This window comes from Poecilia reticulata, chromosome 15 (genome assembly GCF_904066995.2).
Source record: "Poecilia reticulata chromosome 15, P_reticulata-male-v2, whole genome shotgun sequence".
Taxonomy (NCBI): domain Eukaryota; kingdom Metazoa; phylum Chordata; class Actinopteri; order Cyprinodontiformes; family Poeciliidae; genus Poecilia; species Poecilia reticulata.
The window spans coordinates 4,821,542-4,849,530 of record NC_088844.1 but is presented as its reverse complement, the minus strand read 5'-3'; the positions used below and the strand labels follow the sequence as shown (position 1 = coordinate 4,849,530).

The following is a 27,989-nucleotide window of genomic DNA, read 5'->3' as shown; positions in this document are numbered from 1 at the left end:
CCAATAACTGAACTTAAACACAGAAGTAGTATGTAAAAACTGAGAAACACCTTATATTTTAATATCCAGTTTAAAATGTCTTTATTGCCATTTCACAGTAAGTCATCCCACGACACGATACAGAGAGGAAACGATAAACAGCATCTTAAGCACTAACAGACCTCAGAGATCATCTCTAACTAGGCTGTAAAGGCCTTTAGCCACTCTGCTTCACAACATCCAGAAAGAGTCCAGTGTAAAGTTTCTGGCTCACCAGAGACTTTAACTGGTAAGCCAGTTAAAAGCTTAACTGATTCATTAATCAATCAGCCCCTAATCATCCCCCTCCCTCCTGGAGCAGCAGAACGAGTGGAAGCCATATCTCAGACTGGTTCCTAAGCTTCAGAGGGCGGTTCCTGTTCCAACCAATCTGACCGTGGCAAATTAATTCACTCTGGGTTTTTACTACACATCTCACTGATTGTAGTGATTTGTTAGTTGCTGAATCATGAAACAGAAATGTGTTGCCCTGACGAATCAAAAAAGATCTGACATCATGAATACCCAACTTTTTCCACATCTGCACTTTTTGTAAACATGTCTTCATCTCTCCCAGGCATAATAAATAAAACATTGACCAACATATTTGATGTGCATTGATGATTTCAACGATGTCACTTGTCAAAATGTAATGTTACTGGTTTTCTCAATGGTATTTTTATAACTTTGTACTTTTGTGTTTTTTGTTGTAAACGGCCCTGTTACTGAAATGTGCTATGCAAATAAACTTGACTGATTGAGTGATAAAGCAAAGCACCAACAGAGGAGACAGAAAACAGCTGACTGAGCCCCTACCAAAGAGTTCCATCATCCCACCCCAACCCCCCATACCCCTATCCCAGTTATCTCATAACAATGGGAGGATATTTCTTTGAAGACTGTGATCATTCTAATCTGAGAATGTTTAGATTGTTCTGTTAAATGTTTTTATATTATTTAAATATTATTTTTTTAAATAATCTTTAAAGCACATCTATGGATATTATACTTATAGCCAATAGAAAAACTTAGATAAAAACATATACACAATGTCATAACTATAAAAAATGGGGACTGGCTCAGAAATTCAGAAATACCCTTAAATTCTGATGAAGTGAACACCTGACTGTTTTCATGTTAACGTTCAAATCATTTAAAGAATGATTTTATCAATCATTTGATCTGCATGAAGGCTAACGATGGCTAACTCATTGATTTAACTGGCATGGAGGTGGAGCATCTGGACAGAACCTGTCCAGAGCTGCTGCCAAATGGACCAGATCCTGCATTACACTGTAAATATGTTTTATATGCTCTATATCCATGTTTGTATCAAAACACTTTATATTCTTATAGAATGATCCTTTATAGGTCCTTCAGTAGAAACATTGATTTGCATCAACAAGAAATCAACAGGCAAATGGAAGAACAATATAAGCAATAAAATAAAATTAATTACATGGCTGAGTCAGAGATATATACGTCCATAAATCATGTCAACACTTATACTGTTATCTACAGTGTCACCAAAAAGGGAAGTGATACTTTTATGTGATATGTTTATAAATACACTACAAAAAACAAAATCTTATCAAGAATTTGACTCATTTCTAGTGCTAATATTTTAGTTCACTTGAATTAAGACAAGGTTAACTTATAAGTAACTTCTCAGCAAAATACATGAGCCTGTATTTAAGTCAATAATTCTTAAAGCAGGTGAAATGACTTGTGTGAAATAATCTGTAAGTGGAACCAGTACTGTTTTCTATCAAGAATTATTGACTTAAAGAAAGCTTGTATATTTTGCTAAAAAGTTACTTTTAAATTATTTTTGCCTTATTTCAAGATATTTGAACTATAAATTAGACCAAAAATACTTGCTAAGATTTTGTGTGTTTTTGCAGTATGAGGGCTGCTGTCAAGTACTTTTCTTAGTATCAGTACTGAATTGGAAATCTCTATGACAACCCTCGTACATACAGAGCATTTTAGAACCTCATCACATCCAGATAAAAGTATTGGATAACCTTCTTATAACCTCAGGCCATTTTGCACCATGTTTAAAGTCAGGTTTAAGATCAGCAGGATCTGACGAGTGATAAACACCAAACCAACATCTGTGATACGGATGTGGATGCAGCAGATGGATGACACCTCCACCCAGACCACAGGGTGGAGGTGCACCCTATGGCACTCCAGACCACAGGTGCCAAACGTGTCAACCATTTGATCACAGCACCCTTCAACACATGCAGCTTCATGTCATCTGAACACTCCCTCTGAGTGCAGAACTCCTTTCAGTCAGGGTGGATTTGAAATATTAAAGGGAGACTTTAAAAAATGTAAAAAAAAAACAAAATTTTATGACCCATTAGAGGGCTGTATTGTTCTATTTATGTCAGGCAGCATGGGAGTTTAAACGTGTTGCTGATGTGCAGAACAGTAACCGTGGCAACTAACAAATGAAAGTTCAGGTTTTAAAGGGGCAGCACTGTGTGGTTTCCAGGCATATAGTGCCATTTTATAGCACAATCAAGTAACTATGTTACCTTCTGTTATAAAAAATGCTGCATCAAACATGACTCAGTTTGCAATTTAACACCTTGACCTCTTTAAGAAACTCCTGCTTTTTCTGAAACTCCGCCTTCAGGAAGTTATTACAATGTACCTGTATTAACACTTCAACAAAGTTTTTACAAGCGTTGTGCAGTTCTACCAGGTGTTTGCTAGCTGCTGCTGGCTAGTCTGAAGGAGCTGACTAGGGGCGTTGCGTCGGAGGGCTGCTCTGTGAGGTAGAGCCTTGGAAACTTGGGAGGAGGAGCTGCACGACAAAGGCGGGGATAGGTCCATCCAGGCATTTTGCACAGCAGAGTGGTTGCCATGGAGATTAAAAGATTTCTCAAACATGCATGAAAGAATTAAGGCAAAACTCCAGGTATGCTTTGATTCGGCGAATAACATGAGGTAAGGCTGGAAAAAGTCAATTTTACATAATACTGCCCCTTTAAAGCAACCTTCCTATATATGCAGTCATGTGTTCAGATGTGCCACAGAAAACGACCATCATAAAACAGCCTGTACATTAATCAGCATATATTTGCTGGGATTTCTATGGTAACCAACTGCAGCCGCTCTGCTTCAGTCTGTCGCTCTCACCTGCAGATGGAGTGAAATGAGAAGTCCCGCTCATGAATACCTGAGGACTCATGAAATAGCTATGGCTAAAATTCTCATATGATTCTGTAAAAAGGCAACACGTTGTGTCAGAATGATCACTTTTATATATTTAAACGTATGCCTCTAAGTATCCAGAGTGTCCTACATCTTCCAGCTGATCAGCAGTAGAGGCATCTCATGCTGACCCAACAGCTGGGAAACATCTGTAGCTGCCACCAAGACGAAAGAAATACAGAACATGCACCGTTAAACACTGGGTGAGAACTTAAAACTTTGCTCCTACTTACTTAAACTCTTACAGTGATTTTCAAAAGCACAATGGATTTATCAGGTGTCTTAACAGGAAATATTCTTAAAGCGTGTGCATGAGTAACCGTGAGAGATGTCAGACCCACATTCAGGTAGAATCCAGACTCCAGGACAGAAGACCAAAAACAAGTCAGGTTTTCCCTTCGTGTTCCATACGGAGTGGTAAACACACCCTGAGGTGTTTTCATTGGTTCCCGGCTGGTCAGACCCTCTGGTCAGTTTGTTTCTTCACTCTCTTCATTTCTTTCAACGACCATCTCTCCATCACCATCATCCAGGTAGCTAACCTGCAGTGTGGCTCTCCGTGGTTCTGCTGAGTCTTACTTCCATCAGAGTCACACATCAGCAGCCTGTAACGCTCCGTTTGTGCTTGACAGCCTTTATAAATGAGATGAGGTGGAAAAACACAGTTTCAGTGTGTATGGGTTGGATCCATCTGCAAGACAAGCAGACACAGATACTTAAGAGATTTGAAAAACAAACTGAACTGTGGCGCTCATACATGCTGGAGCAACTCTGTTACTTTAGCTCTGATTTCTTCTCTTTGCAGATTTTAGTTCAGAACCATTCTGGTTGAATCATGGCTTGTTTTTATTCCCTTTGGTTCTGAATGCTCCGGATGTCACATAAGGAAGGAGCGTGACATGTGTGGGGCCTTAAAATACATTCACAGGTATTTCCCTATAAGCTTACCATCAATATGTGTTTCCCATCCTGTCATAAAGTTAAAAATGCTATTTTACGAAATACAGAGAAGATGTATTAAAACTGAATTTGAAGGAAGTTAAGAGTTTGTTTAATACTCTCAATTAAATTTAAATCATTCAACCAAGCGATTGTACTAAGTTATTGAGGATATTTTATTTGACATATTTCAGGAAGTAAAGCCATCTAGATAAAACTAACTTCACACATGCTTATTACAGACTGGACTTGGTCCTAGACATTAGGATTTAAAAGAAACAGAGACAGACTTACTTGGTATCCTAATCTGGTAGTGATTGAGAACAGTAAGAGCCTCCACAGCCTCCGTCTTACTGTCAAACTCCAGCAACCCAGAAATGGTCTTAGAGGAGGCTGAGAGGAAGATGAGCAGACACGTCACTTCACACAGGAAGGTCCAGACAATTCATATACGACTAAAAGACAGCGCAAGTTTAAAAACATGCAGCAAAGTTACATGAACCCAATAATATGATCTACTTACGCTTGGCGTCAAACATTTTGAATTTGATGAAGCCAGGCACATCGTGCTCCCTACACAGCTGCCAAAAAACACATTGTTCCAAATAAATACAAACATGTGATTAGCTACCACCCAGACAGCTCGTTTATGCCATGTTGAGCCATGAATCCCTTCAGCTCTCAGCAGTAATGATGTCATTTGTTTATTTACAAATAAGATTATTTATTGTTTTAAGAAATAATATACTATAATACCGTCCCTGACTGTCAGGTGTCAGTGACAGTAACAGCTGCTGATGTCTCAGCTGGTTCTGTCCTGATGTGGAGATTCTAGACATGAAAGTCTGAATGTTTCTCACTGTCGGACGGTGGACTCCAGATAGTTGAGAAATGGTTTTCTTATGGTGTGAAAAAGATTTTGTCCCCTTCTGGGTTTCCTATTCTATTGCATGTTTGTCACACTCCAGTGTTTCAGAACATCAAACCAAAATATATAATAACTGGTTGAGTCACCCTTAGCAGCAACAACTGCAACCAAGTGTTTATGATAACATGCAGTGAGTTTTATCCACCTGTAGAGGAACTTTGGAGGGTTTTCCAGTATGATCCTGCCTTTTTAATGCCATGCCACAGCATCTCAATAGGATTCAGGTCAGGTCTTTGGATAGGCCACTCCCACGTCTTAATTTTATTTTAATTCAGCCTTTCAGAGATGGACTTGCTGGTGTGTTTTGAACCATTATCCTGGTGCAGAACCCAAGTTGGTTTCAGCTTGAGGTACCAGCGCATGGCTAGACATCGTCCTTCAGAATGTTTTGGTCAACAGCAGAATTATATGGTTCCATTTGTCACATCAAGTCTTCCAGACCCTGAAGCAGCAAAACAGTAAGTTTTACCATTGCTATGATGTTCTTTTTCTGAAATGTGAACTTATTTTTACGCCACATGTAATGGGACACACACCTTCCAAAAAGTTCAACTTTTTTCTCATCAGTCCATAGAAGGTTTCCCCAAAATTTACAGCTTTGAAAATGTTTTCACCATATGTGGATAACGGCTCACCGTGGTTCACTGGAGATCCAAAAGCTTTAGAAATGGCTGTGTAACTCTTTCCAGACTGATATATATCTGTTATTTTCTTTATTTTTTTGTTCCTGCATGATGACTAGCTTTTGAGGGCCATTTGGTGCACTTCAACTTGTTATCCAGGTCCTATTGAAGTGACGTCTTTATTGATAACAGGTGTGACAGTAATCAGGCCTGGGTGTAGCTAGAGACAGTGAACTCAGGGCAATCACTTTGCCATGCAGGTTTGGATTATTTTTTCCCCTTAATAATAAACACCTTCACATAAAAACTGTATTTTGTGTTTACATGTGTTGTTTTTGACCAATATTTAGATTGGCTTGATGTTCTGAAACATTAAAATGTGACAAACATGCAAAAAACCGGACATCAGGAAGGCGCCAAAGATTTTTTTCAAACCACTGTCTCTCCCCATCCCAACCTGTCCATAAGGACACTTAGATAAAGAGTGAATGAGTTTGTTGGCAAGGGAATTTTCTAAGATTTTATGTAGTAGTAAAAAGTTTAGATTTACTAAGCTACACTAGAGCAAACAAGCTTCTAACAGAGACAGAGGTGGAGGGCTGATGATGTGGGTCTTACATACTCCCACCAGGCCTGGCCACCTTGAGGACACCAAGTCGATCTGTCCGGCAGTAAACACTAACATTCAGTTTAATGTGAGCAATGACCACAGATGGAAAGGTGTCTATCTTTAAAGCAGACCTTAAAGCAAAAAGTCACCATATGTGTGACAGCAGCATGGTACCTTGAGCAGCTGGTCCTGGGATATACAGGGAGGAACATTGTAATAGTGTAGCACAGCAGACGGAGGCTGGATGATGTTCTTGGAGGCTTGTCCGGCGCTGCTGAAGCGGTTATTCCTGGTCATGGCAAAGTCCTTGTAGCTGCTGCTGCCATCCTCTAACTCAAACACCTGGCTGGGAATCACTGCATGTTGCTTTGAGACACTGCACCCAAAAACACAACAACAGTCTTATCTGTCCACTTGTTACAGGCTGAAACATGCTAATGAACATGAGTGGATTAGAGTTCCTCTCACCAGACATTGAGTCTTTTTCCAAACAGCTTGATACTGTTGAGATGTGTGATGGCTCGGTCCACTGCATACTCATCTCCCATCTCCACCAGCGCCGTGCCTGGAACGCTCTTCATAAACTTCACCTGGAACAACACACACACGCACACACACACACACACACACACACACACACACACACACACACACACACACAAATGTCTGTAATGTTAAAGTCACAAAAGAAGCGGAAGGGCTGAAGCACATTTCTACAAGTGTCAGGTATGGTAGACACAGGAAAAGACAAATAACATCTGGACAGGAAAAGGACATTTTATGTAGTGGTAAAAAAGACATTATATCTAAGAAAAGTTTAATGTTTTCCTGAGACACAGCACTGGTGTTCACAAAGATATTTTCTAATGAATCTTTTGTGTTTAATGAAATTACTGCTACAAATTTGGCAGTTTGGAGAGCTTCTGTCTGTCGAAACTAAAAGAGATTCTTTTCCCAAAGCAAAAATCACAGTAAAACCATTTCTTTATGATTTAAGAACTAACATGAATTAAAACAAACCTTCAAAAAAAGAAACATTATAGGAACACATGTATCCCTACCTTCTCTATGTTACCATAGAGACAGAAGAGGTTGAAGATGCGAGTGCAGTTCATCTTGGATGGATGGAGGCCGCTCACCATGGCTACAGAGCTGGGGGCGTGGCCAGAGTAGGACGGGGAAGACTGGGGCAGAGGGTAGGACACCATGTCTGGGACGTCCGCTGAGCTGAGCTTGTACCTGCTATTGCTTGTCAGAGGCAGCAGGGGGCAGGCCAGGCCTAAAGTAACAAACAGCGGGAGCCACACAATGAGCCATTGGCTTTAAGGTTTTACAAAAACATCACTGTCTGCTTCTGTTGTTTAGATGAGCTGCACTGTTTTAATCCTAATAATATATTAGCCTGAGATAAAAAAAATCACACATTTGTTTCTTAAATCTCTGATTACTTACAGAACCTGGTAAAAGGGTTTCCACCCTGATTGAACATTTTCATATTTAGTAAAGATAATATTTTGTTAAAAAGTGACTAACATGGTGCCGATGCTGATGTTGATGCAGATATATCGAGCATCACTTCTTCAAAACATAGTTTTATTAGAAGGCACTCTCCTCAACTGTACGACGGCATATTAGGGCCAGCGCAGATAGAAAAAACAAGAGGGGTAGCTTCTGCCAAAAAAAACTCAGAAATGTTCAGATTAGTTTCAGAAATTTTTGGCTTTTGAAAATTTTATGAGTTTCCAAATGCTGTCAAACAAATTCAGTGGAATGAATGTGTTTGAATAAAAATGGTCATCCTCACCTTGACCAGAAAGTGAAAAGTTCTTTCTCTTCACCGGTCACTGAAGGCAACATGGCGAAAGAAAATGTGCAGTTCTGCTAAACTTCTGAATTTTATTCCTTTCTACTGAATGAAAGTTGCTCACTGAAACTGCTTTTGGCCACAAACTGGTGTGAACACATCAGTCAGATGTTAAGTGATGATGAGAGTGGGTGTGGAAATCTTACCATAACCATTGTCAGCATAAGATGATGGGTGTTCTCCTAAAATAGCCTGCTTTTGTCTCCCTTTCCCACGTTCTGAAACATACAAGTGAACACATGGATCATTAGAAAGTCATCACAGCCCTTCCTCATCCATCTGAGACCAATACATCTGCTGCTTTCAACAATTCAAAAACTTTTGTGAAGACTGATTGTAATACGGAGCTGTCTTCAATATAGCTTAAACCCTGTGTGGCATTACTGCTGGAATTCACTTCTGGAAAATATTCTTCAGCATACAAATCACTCAATCATTTAAATTATAACAGCAAAATAGCTTCAATTCAAAATAATTTTTTTTAATCATTCCAGCAGGGAGACTAGGTAACAGCTGGTAGGCAAGACACATTGTCTTGATTTTAAATCATCAACTCGAGATTATTTAAAGTTTAGATTTAAATCATCGAGTGTATCCTTATTTATTCAAACAACATAAACTACAGAAATGTTGTGTGAAAGATGGTCTACTCCGTCATTCAGTAGACTGTGAAGCCAACTTTATCGGCAATAATTCAATAATCATCTTTGGACTCATACACATGTAGCCAGGCATTTTAAAAATGAATATCTCTGCAATATAGTTTTTAAAAATAATACTGTGCACAGAGGATCAGATTCATAAAAATTTTCATCCACATAAACTCACACAAATCTGCCCCTGAGCTTTGTTTTAAATATGCCAAACCTATAGGGGGCAGTGTAGCGCAAAGGTAAAACATGTAAACCAATTAGATTCTTTCAAAACAATCAAAACTTCCTGTTAGGAATTAAACACGGTGTCACAAGGGTTGTTTGTGTGGACAAATACATAAGTTGAACTACCTCAAAATAGCATATGAGAATATAAAGTTCATAAGACACAAGACAATGCTGATTGGGAATCATGTCAAAGCAAAGTATGTGGATATATTGGTGTATTATTTGTTGCAAGCTGCAATGCGTGGTGGCACATCACTAATGTACCCATGTACACATGCAAACACAAATACTGAGGTTTTTTTAAATGTTATTTTATTATTATATGCTATACGTCTTTACAGGACCTATGCTGAGTGTCACTCATTGCTGCAAACATTAGTGTCAGTATAATGAAGATGAAAGAGAAACAGCTTGTCTTACCTCGTCTGACCAAGTATGGTTTAGTGTAATCCCAGCTCTCATTATCATTCTTTATTACATTCAGACGTGTTGGCTGTTGACAAAGAAATAAGACATATTAAGGAACCACATGTGTATACATATATATGTGTCGCGGCCTTCCATTTTCAAAAAACCAAAATTCTAACAAAGTCCGTGGGTGTTAACAGGTGGTCTGATTTGAACGCACTTCCGACTTGATTTGTTTTGAAAAAATTTTTTTTTTTTAATTTCTTGTAAAAAATTTGCGACAAAATAATTACCAAAAATGTCCTACAACTTAGCCAAAAACGAAAGTAAACTTAATGTGACGTTTCAAGTACAAAAAAGTGAAAAATGAAAAGTGGTCAAAAAATCATTTACAACAAACCTCTCGTCCACATGCCAAACATTTGCCAAACAATGCCTCCCCCAAGCACCCGGTGTGTTTTTAATTACTCAAATTAATGGGAGGGTCTAACCAATTACCAACAAAATTTAATCAATTCAAATATACAAATTAACTACAGATTTTGGATCTAAACTAACTTAAATAAATTCTAACTTTCCAAAATAGAAATTACAATTTGTTACATAAATGGCCACAACAATATATATATATATATATATATATATATATACACACACACATATACATATGTGTGTGTGTGTGTGTATGTATATAAAAAATTAAAAAAAATAAATTTTTTTATATACATACACACACACACATATGGAAGCATTAACTTCAGGCTCCCATTGAGGAAAAACATGTAATTAACTGGAGCGTTAGGGTACAGTGACAACAGGTAGAAGTGGGGCTTTAGAGACACTTTGAGGCTCCGGCTGGGCCACCCACAGCAGTGAAACAAAAGGAGGAATGAGAAGGACGAGTCAGGGCGTGTGTAGATACGAAGTCATTGTTCTACATACAGGCACAGTAATAGTTTTCCATCTCATTCAACACCTAAAACATTATTGTGCAGCCAATGCTGCAGCTTTGGCAGTGCGGTGTAAATGTTACAGCTTTAGCTTTCGTTGTAATAATTTCCATTTAGGTTTAGATTACATCTGATGCTTATTAATACCCTGGAAATAGTCTTGATAGATATGAATGTTTTCAGGCACACCGAAGTTCCCCAGGAAGTACCCAGGACGGAGAGGAGACAATCCTCCTCATCATTGTCTGGAAAATCTGGAAAATGATTTATCCAGCCGAGAAAAATGTAAGAATTACAGTTAACAGCATAACATTAAGTGGAGCCATTAGTGATGAGTCATGATACGACTTGTGTAGTATTGCTTCTAATCTAAAAGTGCCATTAAAGACCAATAAATCTGTGTGGAACACATAGAAACCTGAACCGGTATGCTGATACTATCCATAAGGTGAATGTGCATCAGTAAAGGTGTCAGTGCATGCTCAGGTTTAACTTCAACTTACTGCAGTCATGCTCTGTATATAATTGATCATAGGATTATTACTGTATGAGTCAGTGTGATTATTATAATCTCTTAATAGCTCATCATGTTGGTAGTCACCAGCATGATTTGTACTCACAAACGCCGGCGGGTGCTTCAACAATCCTTATTCCTGATTATTAGTTTTTTTACCTGTGTGATCAAATGTTTTGGTTTGCATCAGATAAATATAAATTATTTTGATAGATGATACGTTGACAGATTATTAATAGTCCTCAAAAATCAAATATGGAAGGCTTTCTTCTAGTTTGTATATTTGACTTCATAAACAAGTTAATTAAGAATTTAGATGTATTATTTTTATATTGTGTTTGTCTTCTAAAACTTATTTTAGTGTAAATTATTGAAGCTTTATCATACATATTTTTGTCTAATATTTCCAAGCAGTATTAGTGACAGCAGACTTAAAGTAGGAAATCAGATGTCTGAAACTATTTCATCTATTAATGTTAGCAATGTAGATGTGTTTATGGGAATTTGTGACCATTTTTCCACAAGTGTATTAATGAGATGAGACAGTGATGTCTGACATGGACTGCCTCTCAGTCTACGCTGTATTTTATTCCAAAGGTGTTCTCTCAGGTTGAGGTCCGGTCTGTCAAGTTCTTCCAGACCAAAATCATCTCTACAAACAGTGATGATATTCAAAGACACTCCCCGATTATTCCATTGGCAGATTATTTCACTTATAACATGAGAAAAGTGTCTTTTTGTAAGTGAAATAATCTGTCAGTGGAACTTGGGCTTTTTCATCCATATAAAGGAATTATTGATTCTAAACAAGTTTCTAACTCTTGCTGAAAATTTACTTGTAAGTAAATTTTGTGTCATTTCAAGTGTACTAAGGTATTTGCAGTAGAAACTAGACCAGAGATTTTGTGTTTTTGCACTGGATGCATTTGATGTCCTTTGGTGAGGTTAATGAAACAATAAAAATAATTTTAGAACCAAATGCTTTGATGCATAAAATAGAGATATTATAATTCTATTCTTCAAACCTCCACTGGAGAACCTGCAGCAGATCTTTGTAGTCTAAATTTCAGGCTATTGAAGAATGCCAATTGACCGAGTCGATCAGAGTTGTAATCAGCAGGTCAAACTGAGCTGGTAGCAGCCAGTAAACTGATACCAGCTCGGTCAGCAAAAGCTGCTGATGTGTTTTCTGTTTCTTACCCTTGCATATTCAATCTTGAGTGTACAGCAGCCAGCATAAATGTCAGCTCCATTTAGTGCTGCTTTGGCCTTCTGGGCACACTGAACTGACTCAAACCTGGAAGAGTCACATTAAGGAACACAAACACGACAACGCTGCCCAATCCAGAGCATGCACATCACATTTCATCTGTTAGAGCCTCGTGTTTAAGTGCAGCTCCTAGAGTCGGGAACATATATCCCCATGCAACAGAGCAGCAGCTAGCAGATCTCTGTGTGGTTTTAAACGGATTATGTGTAAGAGCAGGTGAGAGCCAGGGCCGTTTCTCAAAGGGTGCGTTTGAAACGTCAGACAAAAGGTGGAGGAGCTGTGACTCAGACGGGTGTGGTTTGAGCTAAACCACCAGAAATAGAAAGAAACAGAGATGGCAACATGGGAGAAAAAAACATTTCCACCATATTTCTGGATAAGCAGAAGACATTCCCCACCCACTGAGATGACCAAGGCATGGAGACGCAGTGACCCCTGAGGAAAAGGATACTCCACCATAGCCTGGATTCCATTTCTCTTAAAGATGACGATCCTTAGCACGCTGCCTATGGGGTTACACACAGTGTAGAGAACATCCTGGACAAAAACACAAAGAAATTCCTCCTTCAGCTCCACATACATTAGTTTAAGAAGAGCATATATAATCATCATTAAACAGAATTTTTTTTGTTAAAACATAAGTAAAAAGCTTTTATCAACATTTTTAAGTTATTTTATTATTACATTTTTAGAGACGTCTGTTTAATTTCTTGTCATGAATACACTTCTAAGTTAACATCAAATAATTTAGATCTTAATCTGCCAGGGTATGAATAATTTTGGGCGGAAATTATGAAATTGGTTTGCTTTAGATTCCAAAATATAGACTCCCGTTCTTCTTAAAAATACTACTTTAGTTTGTTGAAGTTTGCAGGTATGTGCCTTAAAGTCCCACCACAGAATTAAAATTGAATTAAGGTCTGGACTTTTACTAGGCCATTGGCCTAGTTTTTCTGTTGTAGATGTACTGCTACGTCTGGAGCCTCAGCTGACAGACAGATGGACTCATATCGCTGTGCCGGGTTCTGAGACTGGAAAACAAGTAAAATTCGTTAGCCCTCTACTACCATGCAGAACACTCAGTATGTGATGTTTACCTTTCTCTCTAGGGAGGAGAGAGAAAGGTAAGACATTTGCTCCAAGTCTTAACTTTCTCTCTCCTCCATATTTCCTGTCCATGTCAGTACAATAAAAGCCAATAGAGCTTAAAAATAAGGTTTTCCACTTTTGACTGAGCCATCTCACTGTAGAATGATGGACTTAGTTGAAAAATGTCAATGTAATAATTTCTAATGTCATTGCTAATATCTTGAAGCTGTTTATGAAGTTGCTTTTAAAATAACATTGATGGAAAATCAGTGACAATATTAACTGTCTGTTTCATCTTTCATCTACATAGTGAGCTGAAAAATGTATTAAAAACTGAAATACATACACAATCTTAACATGTGTCTGTACTGTTAAAGGTGAAGTGGAAAGGTGAAGTGGTCTGAACTTGTCCATATGACTCATCACATGGCCGTAGGATCAGCTTCTTTCTCAGACTGAACTATTGTTCATCTGTTTGTTGAACTGACTAACCAGTCAGTTCAACAAACAGTTGTGAGCACTTTCACCACCCCAGGTGTGAAGAGGATCACTACCTTTTCTCTAACCACAATGCTTTCCTTTTCTCTAACGTTTCTTTAACAGATAACAACACATCATGCCTGACTTGGTCCAACACATATTATGATCTCCCAGAATGCAGATGAAACCCTGTAGACGCTTCTCAATCAGCAGATCTTGTGTCTGACAAACAACAAGTGCAAAGTTTGTTTCATTATGTTTGTTTCATATAGTAACATGCAAGTGTTGAACAGCTATTAAAAGTAATCTAAACTGGTTCTGCTCTTCCTGTACAAGCCTCAGGAAGTCTTAAGCACAACCGCTATTACCTACAAGTTAGGCTCTTCTAACCACTGTAGGAAGAAACAACAACCAACCAGATGTGATCAGAGTGGGTGGTTTCCACTGGGTGTAATGCAATGTAATGTCAACCAATGTGAAGACAGAGCTTCTTTATGCCTGCATGTCTTTAATGTCCTGTTATCATCTATTGCTGTCTCCATACCGCTGCTGTCCTCAAGACTGCAAACGCTGCATGGCTTCACATGCAAACACAAATCATCTGTCACACAACTATATGGTCACTGGTCAGAGTAGCACAGTATCTGACTGTGGCACAAGACAGAAAACAATGTCTATTGGGTGATGATTCCCTAATGTTACAAACTTATAAAAGCTTCAAACACTACTGTAGAGTTAAAGTAATGGTAAAAAGAATATCTGAAGTTGCTTTTCCACAGGCTTGGTTTAACTGGTTCTGCCCCAGTCTATAATTGAGTATAAGCAATTTGATTGGCAGCAGACTAGATTCCTTGATAAACTGCAAACTCCAAAGAACATCTCAACCACTGCAGTGGAGCTATTTAACTTTTGAAATGGAATGTGATTTTGCAGCGCTGCTAGCAGCATGTCTATCTGAAGAACGGTTAGCAATGAAGAAAAGAGAAATGCTGCAGCTCTGGCCAACATTCTACAAGAGTTAAAGTTTTGCACTGTTCTGGTAAGAAACACCAGAACTATATACAGTAATATTTATTTGGTGTTCTGTGTATTTTATTTTTTCTTTGAGTTTTTCTTTTCAAAAAAGTTCATGTATGGATACTTTTCATCTTTTGACTGCATAACCTAAATCCAAAAGGTTGCATGTTTAAAAATTAAGAATAAAATGGCACAATATAGAGAGATTTGTACACACTGCAAACTAATCAGCTAAAGTGAATTGTTTTCATCATGTTTGGGCCAGCAATTAATTTCTAAAAGACAAAATTAAAATATATGAGTTTATTTGAGTCCATCCAAACCTTGAGGTTCTCCATTGGTGAGTGTGTGTTTAAAATGAAGGTGTGTGTGTTTACCGTAGTGATTGGGTAGAGCGGGTTCTGGATGGACAGCAGCAGAACCTTGTTGCCGCTGTTTGGGTTGTCAGCGTTTGTTGGTCTGGTGATTCTCTTCGATGTGGAGTAGTTAAAGTAAGCCTGTTGTCCTAGTTAACACATCAGTCAAACACATCAGAACAATTGGACCCAAGTCCAATATCTTTAAACTGGTTGGTAATTAGACATGTGAATGGTATATGGATTCAATTTACCAGTAAAAATGCAATGTTTACTGATTTACTGTGTCATGTGTGTAATTTTGCATTTTATGATGTAAAGCACTTTGAACTGCTGTGTTGCTAAACTGTGTGTAAAATTGATTGATTGATTGATTGAATTTACATAGCATCTTTCCAAACATACAAACCACTCAAAGTGCTTTACACTACAGACTCATTCACCCATTTTTATTAATACATACATCTACAAAACAATATGCAGATCGGTAGGCAACTTGAGGCTAAGTTCCATGCCCAGAGGCACACTGACATGTAGCAGGAGGAATCAAATCTACAACCTTCCAATTGCAAACCTCAATCATCACCATCATCCAGCAGTAATCACGTTGACGGCCCCTCTGACAGAACTTAATCTAAGAAAATACACAAATGCCTAAAGTTGAAGACTAACAATGGCCAAAGCTGACTTGTGGTCCTGGACATGTACTAAACATTATTCAGATTTCTATCTGGATTAGACCATTTCTCTACACAAATATGTGAACCATTTAGTGTTGGTCTTAAATCTCCCTTTTACAACTCAAAATAAAGAATTGCAAAAGATTTAAGGACAACTGTGCACTTCATACAAGCCAGAGATCTCCAAAAATATCCCAGCAGAGGAATGAAAGTACCTGCGATGTACACCGGCTCCTTGGCTCCACAGGACACACAGCGATCAGCACTCTCCACTGCAGAGAACTCCACCAAGGCCTGACGTTTGAAGGGCATCATCATCACATAGCTGGAGAGAAAAGAGGCAGAAATATCTGGATAGGAAATGACAAACACACTCTCTCTAACCCGCTCTCAGATCTTTCCAATTTCATGAAATTTTTCTGGATTTCTGCAGAAAAAAGTCAACAGCATTTTATGCAAACATCTCAGAACAAATGACGTTGTATTAGTGACCAAAACATTTTATTGTGCAACAGCTGGCAACAAAAAGGAACTGGTCCCTCAGTATGTGTTCTGTTCAACATGCCATGTTCCTCAATTGTTAGAGCACTGCTTTTGTGTTTATCTACTTGATTATTAATGTACTTAATTGTCTAACTTTTATCTGCAACAAAGTTAGACACTCATAGTGTCAATAATTTGTTACAGTTAAATCAACACTATGAGACATGTGCTTTTGGGTCTGAGTTCTCACTTCTTTCCAAAAGTCTAATTCAAGCATGTTTGAGATTCTACAAGAATAATGTGCATAATCTTTTAGCTCTTTCAAGCTACAATAAGTTACATCACTAAATAAAGTTTAGCTAAACCAGTAGGGATTTCCTGGCATTTGAATCCTTTAGCTATAGCCAATCAGTAGATGAGAACAACTTACAAAAGACTCAGAATAATCTCATTGGTCAAAGACATCAAACAGTGGAAAGGAACAACATAAAAAAACAACAGTAGGGTTGTCACAATATGAACATTTTAAACATTTCAACATTTTAATATCTGTCAAAATGGCTTTCAACAGAGATATTCGAAAGTCATTTTTCTATTTTTCTATGTCATGTCCATACTTTACATTTGAATATCTTTATTATTTAGAATTAAGAATAGAAGTTTTAAATGTGGAAATGTAATGTGAAAGTGGTTCTCTCTTTGACCATGTGCTTTGTATTGCACTAAGAGTTTTCTGTATTTCACCATTAATTTAAATCTAATGATGTGGTTAAGATGATGAGACTGATATCAATGTCAGCAGAATCTTTCAGAAAACATAGTCAACAGCAGAAATGTGCACATTTGTTGTCACAATAAGCAACAAATCAATTAATCGCATAATGAATTTAAATGAGCTTAATAATTCCCATTTACATGATTTATCAGTTTTCTCTTTTCTCTCCCTCTTTCTACCAAAAACTGGATGACAAAAGTCTTCAGTTTGGTGCTTTAGTCTCAACTAGTCCTTTGTTTGGCAGACAATTCGTATTTTTTATTTATTTTGGAGATTGATAAATGTTCAATAGAATTTATTTATCTTTGAGAATCTGTTCTCAAAGAAAAATCATGCCATTACCATTATATCACTTGAAAATGTTCTGAAAATATTACTGCAATAACTTCTGAGACAGCAAAACTTGCTACCATGACAGGCCTAGAAACACTGAAATTAGAGTTTGTCTTATCTTTAAGCCATAACCATGAAGTTACCAGAACTAAAGTTTTGAAATATTTCATTTTATTCATCTCTCTATAATATGAGTTTCACTTTCTCATGAGTAGCAAAAAATATTGATTTTTGTCATAATATTTACAGATTTTTTAGCTATACTTATAGAAGAATAATAGTCAATTCAAACCAATCATAATGGCAAATTCCAAGTCAAGCACATTCATAGCAGTTTGAGCCTAGTTATCAAACAAAGCAACTCCATACTTAACTTGAACAGTCAAGTTCTGGTTATCATTCATGTTGGTTAAAAAGTTTTCTGACTGAGGGCAATCCAACAACAACATGAACATACAACATGGAAGTGATGCGGAGTGAAGATCAGTTCAGTCCAGAACAAGGTTTCACAACTAGATAGCTGAGAAACAATAACAGGAAACACATGATATGCTAGGCTCATCACAGTCATGGATGGATGTTTTTATAAAAGTGACTTTTATAAAGTCATGTAAAACCATTGTATGATACAGGCTTTCAGCATTCAGAAACTTGACAGGATTTGAGAAGTCAGAGCAGGTAAAAACATTAAAAACTGGATTGAATTTAAAAGTGTTACTTTGTTATACATTTTATTTATTGGTCCCTATAATAGTTTTTTTAAGGAGATGGGGATTCTGTTTTAAGCAATTAGACTTGATAAACTAAACATAGGGAAAACTTCTAATCCTTCAAGGTTTAGTTTTCTTTATGATCGTCTCGGATCTAGTTTTTCAACAGTCACAGTTCATGGTAAACTGTGTGCATCATTTTATAGGGCATATTTTTTAAATATATTTTTACTGTTTTACTTTGTAATTTAGTTGAGTTATATTAGCTTAGTGAACCTGTTTAACGGGAAAGTTGAATAATTTTGGATAATAAACTTATATTAAAGAGAAGTTATCTGTCATTAATTTTCTGTGTAGAGCTAGTGTTGGACTTTTAACTTCATCAATTGTTATTTTGACACATAAGCAGGTATTTAGAAACAATAGCTGAAATTAAACTAGTTGGCTGTTATTTTCTGATAATCATGTGGTGCCCCGACAAGGCAATTTTGATCTAAATAGCTAGTTTTGTTAATAATTGCCCTGTGTTTATAGTTATTCATAGCCAAACCAGAGCCAATTGCTGCACAAGACGTAAGCAGTAATACTCCATCAGCATATTCTACTAATATCATGGAGCTATTCTGTCAACTCTACAATCAACACCAGTGTGGAAATCTTATTTTTGACACCAACATCTTTGCATACTTTAATAATGTGGTGTTTTACATATGCTCAGAATTTAAAACAGTAAACCATTTGCTCATCTTCCATGGTGCAATGTTTCTAAACTCTCTGGATAACAGACACGGTGGGCCCAGACAGTTCTCGTTCTTCTTGTGCTTTGTGGTTATTTCATGTTTAAAATTAGTGTTTGGCTCTGTGAACCAGATTTTAGCATGAATGCCAAACCGCTGTTGGAGCACACAGACAGGTTCATGCTGTAGCATGTCTCTTCTAGAAGTTGTTTGAAACATGTTTTAATGTGTAAAAGATTTATACATAATTAATTGCTTTCTTTTCTTTTATATAGAGAGAGTCCATCCAGAACCTTTGTATTCATGCATTTCTGGTTTGCCTGTAAATCTGATGCACAAGTGACATTTGCTAACAACAGCACTTGGTGATAAAAACACTTTTCTTAGCCCATCGGGGTTCATTTTTGCTTCAAAAACCAATTTGATAGGAATATGGAAAAGCCTATTGTTGTGTTCAAGTTGTGCTAACTTAGCTGTTAAGCTAAACAAGCCTAAAATATCATATCAATGCTAAACATGTAGCAGCAGAACAGACGTCCTCAACACTAATGTCAGAGTCCACTGTCCACATTCCAAAAGACGTTCCATGAACAACCAGGAGTTACTGAAACCCTGGGAAGCTGAATGGGTAGAATAACATGTTGCACAAATCTGATGGCTGAAGAACAGATTAAAAACAATACATATCTGAGCTCATATGTCTATTTATTCAATTTAGCCGCAAAAGGGATTTTTGAATTGAAAATGTTGCTTGTTTTGTCAATATATGGTTTTCGATTAAAATGCAATTAATTGCGATTAATTAATTTTACCCTGCAATTAACACAATTAAAAATTTTAAGCAAGTACTACTAAAAAAATAAAAACACTAAAACTCCTATAGTTCATAAAAACATTTCCACACAGAGCATGATTGCATAAAACTAATTTACTACAAAATGATAAAAAGGAGACAAGGTAAAGAGAAAGAAGGCCATCAGTGTAAATGGGTCAGTCGGCTTTCCCTTTTGAAAAATCCAACTAATGTCCCCGTTATCAACTGGCTCTGCTTCGGCTGCTCCACAACACAATATTTGAATTCACTCGTTCATGAGAGACTGATGAGTTTAGCTAATGATTTTTGGTTATCAGGTGATGCTCCAACTTATTTTAATTAAAATAACCTTTAACTCTATTAATAATAAATTATTCATCCTAATTATTATTAGCTGCATAAGTCGAGCATCAATGCAATCCCTGTTGCACAACAGCCGTCTGTGCTAACACATAAGATGTTAAAGACTGATTAAAAAGACACCTCTGCTATTGGAATTATTAATTATAATGGTCATTATACTACAGGTGAGGAAAAATTTGTTTTGAAAGCTGTTAATTATAATTCTCAAAGAGAAACCGGCACCAGCTAGGTTAAAGATGTCCGGTGTTCTTGCGTTCAGCTGAAAGTGGGGGAGCAGCTGAGTCAGTTTGTGTGAAGTTATGCAACACCTGGAGTAGACCAAGATGTCCAGCTGGCACAGACCATAACAAAACTGAGAATTTGAGTAAATCTCAGATATTAGTATTGATATTAATGACTGTAGTTGTCTTTAGGGATTTTTTTTCTCTATTTCCTAACAGAACTGACAGGTCAGTGTTTTCACATTAACTTCAAGTGAAAAGCCTTGACTGAGTTGGTTCTGAGAAGCTGCCCACCTGAGGTTGCCATGGTGATATATCAGAAATGGATTTATTTATTCATGGAGACAACCTGTAAATGTCAAGGTAACAAGTAAAAATATTGTAATCTTTTTTCTTACTACATATTTCCCATGCCTTATTAGACATAAATGAAAATATGTATAAAAACATCTAAACGATTAGATTTCTGAACTTGTCACAAGGTTTGTAGTTGTGAAGCCAACATGAAATATGACTGTTGTAATGTACAGAATCATTAATGAGCTTTTTCTGTCTCTGGCACACACACACACACACACACGCATGTTTGTCTTACTATCTTTGCGGGGACTTTCCACTGACTTCCATTAATTTCTACAGCCTAACCATAACACCTTAGTCCTAAACTAACCCCTAACCCAAAGTCCCCACAACGTAATATAAAACACAGAAACAGTGGATGCGTTCTCACCATATTGGTCCGAATTTCTTCAGTGCGTCGATTAGGTCTGCTTCCACCACGGCCTCACAGAGACCCCGGACATGGACCACTGGACTAGGAGAGATGAGATGGGAGTCTTCGCCATTGTCCTGCAACACAGTTAGCCACAATCGCAGTAAAGCTAGTTCATATCATGCTGTACTTCAGCTTGATATCTTCAGTATACATTTTCTGACTTTATTTCCATAAAATAATATGATCAGCAAGACTAATAAAACCCGCTGTGAAAGTTCAATTTTCACTTTCTTGTAAATAATATTTGGTTTGTTCTTTTCTTTAATAAAAAATTTTTGAAACATGTGATTTATATATTTTTACGAGCTCCCTTAATTAATACTTTATTGAACCACAGTTGGCTGCAGGTCTTGTGTAAAATATGACAGAGAACTTCAAAGCTTTATCAGCTTTGAAAATCTACAGACATTTTTGACTACTGTGCTGCACAAAACAGCTCAAGATCAGCCTGAGTAGATAAAGTGTCTGTAAATAATCAAGTCTTTCCTCAAATTCTCAAACAAACTAGGTCTGTGCTTTGACTAGGCCATTCTTCAAGACTAATAAACACAAAATTAAATATTAGCAGAACTAATTATGCAGTGATATCGCCGCTCATCTAGACATAAGAGGAGGAAAAAGAGGCGTAGAAAAGGGCGGGATGGCGTGGGCAAGTGTCAGAGCCTCAGATGATATCCAGACCTGGGCAATACCTTTCAGAACACAGAAGCATAAACCCAACATGTGCTTAGACCTAGCTTTAAACTAGACAAAGGGATGAAAGACCAAAGGGCTCCAACCAAACCGAGACCCAGGTCTCTAGACCTAACTCTGAATCTATTCAGACCAGAGTTCACTTTTTTGGTCTGCATAAGAGTTCGACTGCACATTCATATCTCTCCAAATGAACCAGACTTTCTAGGAAAACAAACTATAGTTTGATTATAGAGGACTAAGAACAGTTGGTATGAATGCATCCTTAAACGAAACTCTAACCTTACAATGAGCTGACCAGGCTCACTCAGATTGTAGATAATGTCCAGGGACTGGACAAATAGAAAGGTTCACCATCTGGAACAGCTGCATGGCTATTTAGGAAGAGCTGCAAGTTGACTTATGCAGAGGTCACTTCCAACGGGATTCTGCTGTGCGCTGCACATGATGGGGATTTCCCCAGGCTCCCACATCAGCCTTATGGACGAACCCAGTATGTCCATACTACTCTAAAAGTTCTCCAAGTTACACTTCAAAGGTACTATTCTGTATTCTGTTTCTCTATCCAACAAAACAGGATGAACTGTTCATGCAAGTCTGTCAGAGGTAGAGCTCCAAAGGCAATTCTTATCTATTCAGCTATGAGTTTTAATGCAGGTGTGAGTTTTAGCAGTGCATTGAATGCTGGAAGATGCAGTCCTACTGTTTCGTTTAAGTAGATGGATGTCCAACACCCACCTGAGTGGGGGACAGCTTATCCTATGTAGCTGTGGTCTTCTGGTTGCTACTCTGATTAATGCTCTCCTTACCCAGACTGTCAGTCCAGATGATGGATTGACTCTGGGAAATGTTCAAAGTTTGTGATGTTGTTGTAGAACCTAACCCCACTTTAAACTATATAGGTGTATCAGACTAAAGCAAACAACAACTTCTGCAAAGAGCAAAGCGTCATCTAAAGCCATCAATGAAAATCTCAGGAGAACTCAACCAAATCTCTCTCTGTTACCCTGCAACTGTTTATCTAGTGCTCTCTAAGTGAACACACCACACTGAATGTCCTCTGTGCAGTTCTTGAGAGATGCACATGGCTTCTCTCCTTGTCCTTCATGAGGAAAAGCAGACTACAGACTGTTGCTTCTCACCTCCACCCACTCACCCACTGTTCAGCAGCAACCTGTGGGCAGAGGAGCGATGAGAAGGTGGTCAAAGAAGGCTGAATTTAATTCCTAGGAAGAAGCTTTGAGTATGCCTCACCATCACAATTTTTATGCCAGAACGGAATGCTTGACAAGATATACATGTGGGAAAACATCATTTTCCTCAACAACATGGTGAAGTCTATTATTCTTAGAGGAGTGGTCCTTAGACGCAGACCTGGTACTGATTCACTCATTACTGGGTTTTGAAAAAAAGACTGGAAGTTGTTAGGCCTCATTGGTTTCACTTCTGATCAGTCTGGCTGACGTTTGAGACCATCATGCTAATCCGGGTGAGTGTTTGTAGCTGTCCGCCGCTTTACCTGCTATCTGATCCTCCATATGTCTTTTTTACTGCAGTGAGCCTCGATGTAGCCAAACTCCGTCAAGTATGGCATTGTTTTTATGTCGTATTAGCTTCGTTGTGCGTTATAATTCCACATTAGGATTTGTTGCTGCGTGTTTGCGCAGTGTGAAGGAAAGAGGAGACCAGCTGCACAGGCAGGCTGCGAAATGAGATGCAAGTGATCGGTATCGGTAACAACATCCAATGATCGCCTATAAACGATCATGCACTTTTTCACGAAAATTGGCCAATTATGATCGGTGACAGATCGATCGGCACACAACACGAACAAAACACAATGTTGAAAAAGTGAAGCTGTGAATGCTTTCCAGATGAAGTGGATCACTGATTATGAAAAGCCATCAGGAGGAACTATTCACTGCAACTGGAGGTGAATCCTGACGGTCAGATTGTATGGAAAAAGTAAGTCTGAAAACTACAGTTAAATATACTGTTATCTGTTTGTGAATTAAATATTACGGAAGAGGATTAGGGCCACTGGAAAAAAAAACAGTTCTGACTTTAATCTCAGAATTCTGACTTTTTTCTCAGAATTCTGACTTTAAACTCAGAACTCTGAGATTAAAGTCAGAAGTCTGACTTTAAACTCAGAATTCTGACTTTTTTCTCAGAATTCTGACTTTAAACTCAGAATTCTAACTTTTTTCTCAGAATTCTGACTTTAATCTCAGAATTCTGATTTCTGAGATTAAAGTCAGAATTCTGACTTTAAACTCAGAATTCTGACTTTTTTCTCAGAATTCTGACTTTAATCTCAGAATTCTGATTTCTGAGATTAAAGTCAGAATTCTGACTTTAAACTCAGAATTCTGACTTTTTTTCTCAGAATTCTGACTTTAAACTCAGAATTCTGACTTTAAACTCAGAATTCTGAGATTAAAGTCAGAACTGCTTTATTTTTTTTCCAGTGGCCCTAATCCTCTTCCGTAAAATATAGATCAACCTAATGTTACAATAAAATAACAAAAACAAAGGTCTACAGCTATGTATGATCTAATACTGCCTCCTGATCAGTACAGGTATTATCTGGTAATAACAGTAACATTATAGCAGAAAGTAACAGTCTAATATCTAATAACAGTTTCATTGCTGTGGAAAAAGTCACCAAAAACACATTATTTTTTAATTCAACAAAAAAAGTACAATCTCACATTGAAGATTTTAAAACCTTATCCCTGAAGTAAATGAGTCCATGTTTGATTTATCCTGTTGTTTATTTGACTCAACTAAAAACTACTCACCCCCGGAAAATACAATGGAAAAAACGGCACGAGGGCATTCCATTGCAGGTTGAGTGGTTAAAACATCTATTTACTTTTGCCAATTTAAATTCCATTAGATCATTCAAATGATATAACAGTTATGTCAAATTATCAAAAGGTACCTGTAAAAGTAATCTTTTAAAAGTATTTAAAATATTTCTTTTAAATATATTTAAAAGTAATCTTTTTGACTCTTGAATGTCTTTACTGTCTTTTCTTCAGACACACACAGTTGTTCCATATCATCAAAACAAACAAGTGACACATCCAGTATCACTCTGCTCTCCTGCTGCTTCATTTGTCTTGACTTTAGAAGGTGTGAAAATGTCATTTTAATTTTAGTGACATGCCTCCTCTTTTTCACTGCTAACAGTGTGCATGATACATTAACAGGGCATAATTTTGTGTTTAATGATGGAAATGTGATCTATATATATATATATATATATATATATATATATATATATATATATATATATATATATATATATATATATATATATATATATATATATATCAGTGATTCTTGAGAATAGGGACAAAACAGGTCCAATGGATAAGGCACAAAATTTGAATAAAATATACACAAAATATAATTTTTTCAAATATCTGACTAAACTAACCTGGGTCATGTGAGCACAACAATGTATATTTTCCTGGAGTTTGCTGAATATTTTTTTTATTTTAAACATTGTAGTCGGTGGATGATGCCTGTAAAATCCAAGGAGCAGAACTCAATACATTATAATAGTTTAAAACAATTAAAGAAATACTAAAATTATATATTATGACAATTAAGTACAAGTAGTCATATAAATAATTATAAAAGTATCAATAAATTGAATTAAAAATAATTTTTTTATATTTTCCAACTGCATTGAAATTTGTCCTTAGTTTTTGTCAACACCGTCAGAAATGAAAAGAATGTAAAAAATCAGGCATTATTGGGCGGCACCAGAACTTCTGAGGACCCCATGACCACTTCCTTTCTCTTCCTTTGCTAAGAAGGCTAGTTAGCTCTGGTTAGCTTATGTTATTCTTTAGTTTTTCCTTCTTTTTATTCCTAAGTTGCTTGTCACAACCATGATATGTCAACACCATAACTGACAATTTACAAAACTTTGATGAAATTTTGTGAAATAAAAGCTTAATTTTAGTTTCATGGACCTGATGAACTACAACATGCCCTCCTTAGGAATAACATCATACAAATTGAGGTAGTTTGGCTTTTTGTCAACTCCGTCAGATGTTAACTCCATCAGAGTTTTGTGACTCTTTCAGTGAAATTGTCAAATCTCACTTAAATGTGCAATTAATTTTATTATTTATTTTAATGTATTTTACATAAATTGCATTACTTCACATGTACCAAACTTCATTTTACTCACTAGTTTGTCACCACCTTCAGTTCTGTGTCAACTCCGTCATGCAGTGTCAACTCCGTCAGATGGACTTTTTGTTGTTTTTTGTTTTAAATAATATTTATTTTGTTTCTTGAGAAACATTTGTCTGTAAAATGAATAAAAATATCACTAACAGGGTCATTAAAAATATTTTTTATTTATTTTTGTCAGATGGTGATGACAACGTTCTAGGTCAGGTCGATTAAAAATGTATTTTTAAAAAAAAAATGTTGCAACTGGGAGCCTGTACCTTAGCATGTTTACATTTCCAAAGCATTATTTGTTATATTTGCATACTTAAGGTTGAGAAATAGCAACAAAAAAAAAATTGGGGAAAATTAAAACCCATTTTGTCCCTATTCTCAAGAATCATATTATATATATATATATATATATATATATATATATATATATATATATATATATATATAGTTAGTGTTTTTGGTGAATTGGTTCAGAGGAACTTTTCAGTAGCTTTATAGCCAAACCCAGACCAGAGCTTGGTTGCTCTCCTTCCTACAGGTTCCTTCTCCAGTGAAGGCCAGGCTGCCTGCCAGGTATCTCCTCTTTTGGGCTCTAACGCGGAGCCTAGATGCCTGGATGCTGACTCCATCAACCTGCGGGATGATGCAGTCAGACAGACCCCCTCCATGGAACAACCAGTGACCGACAGCTTGGAGATGCTGCTGAGCGGACCTCTCTGAGACACACAACAGCCGCAAAACAGAGGCCACGCGCACGCGCATGCCAGCCTCTGCGGTGCTGCTCGGTTCCGTCAGCTTAGGTAATAGCATCCCTGCTCTCCTTACCTTTCGTCCTGTACCGAACTGCTTGCCGCTCCATCGGGCCCGACTGTCCGTCTCTGCCTCCCCATTACCGTGCAGCGACCCGCTGTCCGAGTCCTCCCCCTCCTCCAGCTCATCCTCCGCTCTGTCCTCCTTCTCCTCCAGCGGCGGATCCTCCATTTTCAGCCGCTTGGCAGCTCTTCCGTACTCCCCTTCCTCGCGCTGACCGCCTGCTTCCACCGTCGACATGTTCGCGGCTTGCAGTAGAGCTGTCAGGGAGCGGGGAGGAGAGGCTCTGCTGTCCGACGCTCCTACACGTCCATTCCAGTAGTTGTTCCTATCCCCGCTACAAGCAGCCTCCCGGCCTGCGCGATTCCGTGTACCTGTCCCGCGTTGCGTTACCGGTCCAGGCTCCTGTCTGATTCACGGAGGCTCTGCGACGCCACAGATTTCTGAGTGTGGAGGTGTGAGGGGTCCGCCACATCCCGCCCCGCGCGCCTCTTATTATTGGAGAGTGTTTTCAGCGCACTGGAAACACGGCACGTGATTGGTTGATGCCAAGGCGTCAGCGTTTCCGAGTCCTGCAGCGGGGGACCAGAGACAGGAATGATGGGCTAAGATTCAGAGGCGGACTGGAAATAGAAGAGGAAGAAATCAAAGGCATGACAGTTCACGGAATCATTAAAAGGAAGTGATCCATTTAACTACGTTGCTCTAAATCTTTTAACTTATGTAAAGAAATGCTGGTGGATTAGTATTAAACTGTTAGGATCAATGGAGGATTTTTTTTACATAAAATTAATATTGATGTTGGACTTTTATCAATTGATTTGAAATAAGTTTTTTTTTTCTTCTTCTTTCTTTTTTTAGAGTGAAGGGCCATTCAGGTAATGCTCCCTGCAGATTACTGGTCCCTTTCTGGCAGGTTGGGGGCTCGGAGGGAAATATAATTTTTTTCTTCAATCTCTTAGATTGCTTTTTCTGGGTTTTGAACAAAGAGAAGTCAAACAACTTTACTTTCTCAAGTGGAATGTTAGAAGTGTTGATATGATTCTCCAAATGGTACCCAAACCGCCTCTAGTCGCCCACTCATGAGAACAAGTGAAAGAGTCCAAGTTGTATGAAAATCTTGATATTAATAGATTGTTCTGGGTTCAGCTGTAAAGATTATCTGTCGTCTGTCTTAGCAAAACAAAGGAAGTATGAAAGTACAT

The 27,989-nt window shown here is 37.6% G+C and overlaps 1 protein-coding gene across 1 annotated transcript; it reads right to left on the bottom strand.

The window, feature by feature from the left end:
* Positions 1-64: 64 nt before the first annotated feature.
* Positions 65-27,418, bottom strand: LOC103476654 (heterogeneous nuclear ribonucleoprotein L-like). The gene is made up of 14 exons (XM_008429126.3): positions 26,800-27,418; positions 21,025-21,143; positions 16,074-16,183; positions 15,200-15,327; positions 12,688-12,773; positions 12,167-12,263; positions 9,515-9,587; positions 8,360-8,431; positions 7,411-7,628; positions 6,818-6,939; positions 6,524-6,725; positions 4,712-4,769; positions 4,483-4,581; positions 65-3,940 (listed from the first exon to the last, which is right to left on the bottom strand). The coding sequence occupies exons 1-14, from the start codon at positions 27,022-27,024 to the stop codon at positions 3,885-3,887; spliced, it is 1,665 nt and encodes a 554-aa protein (XP_008427348.1). The 5' UTR covers positions 27,025-27,418; the 3' UTR covers positions 65-3,884.
* Positions 27,419-27,989: the final 571 nt, after the last annotated feature.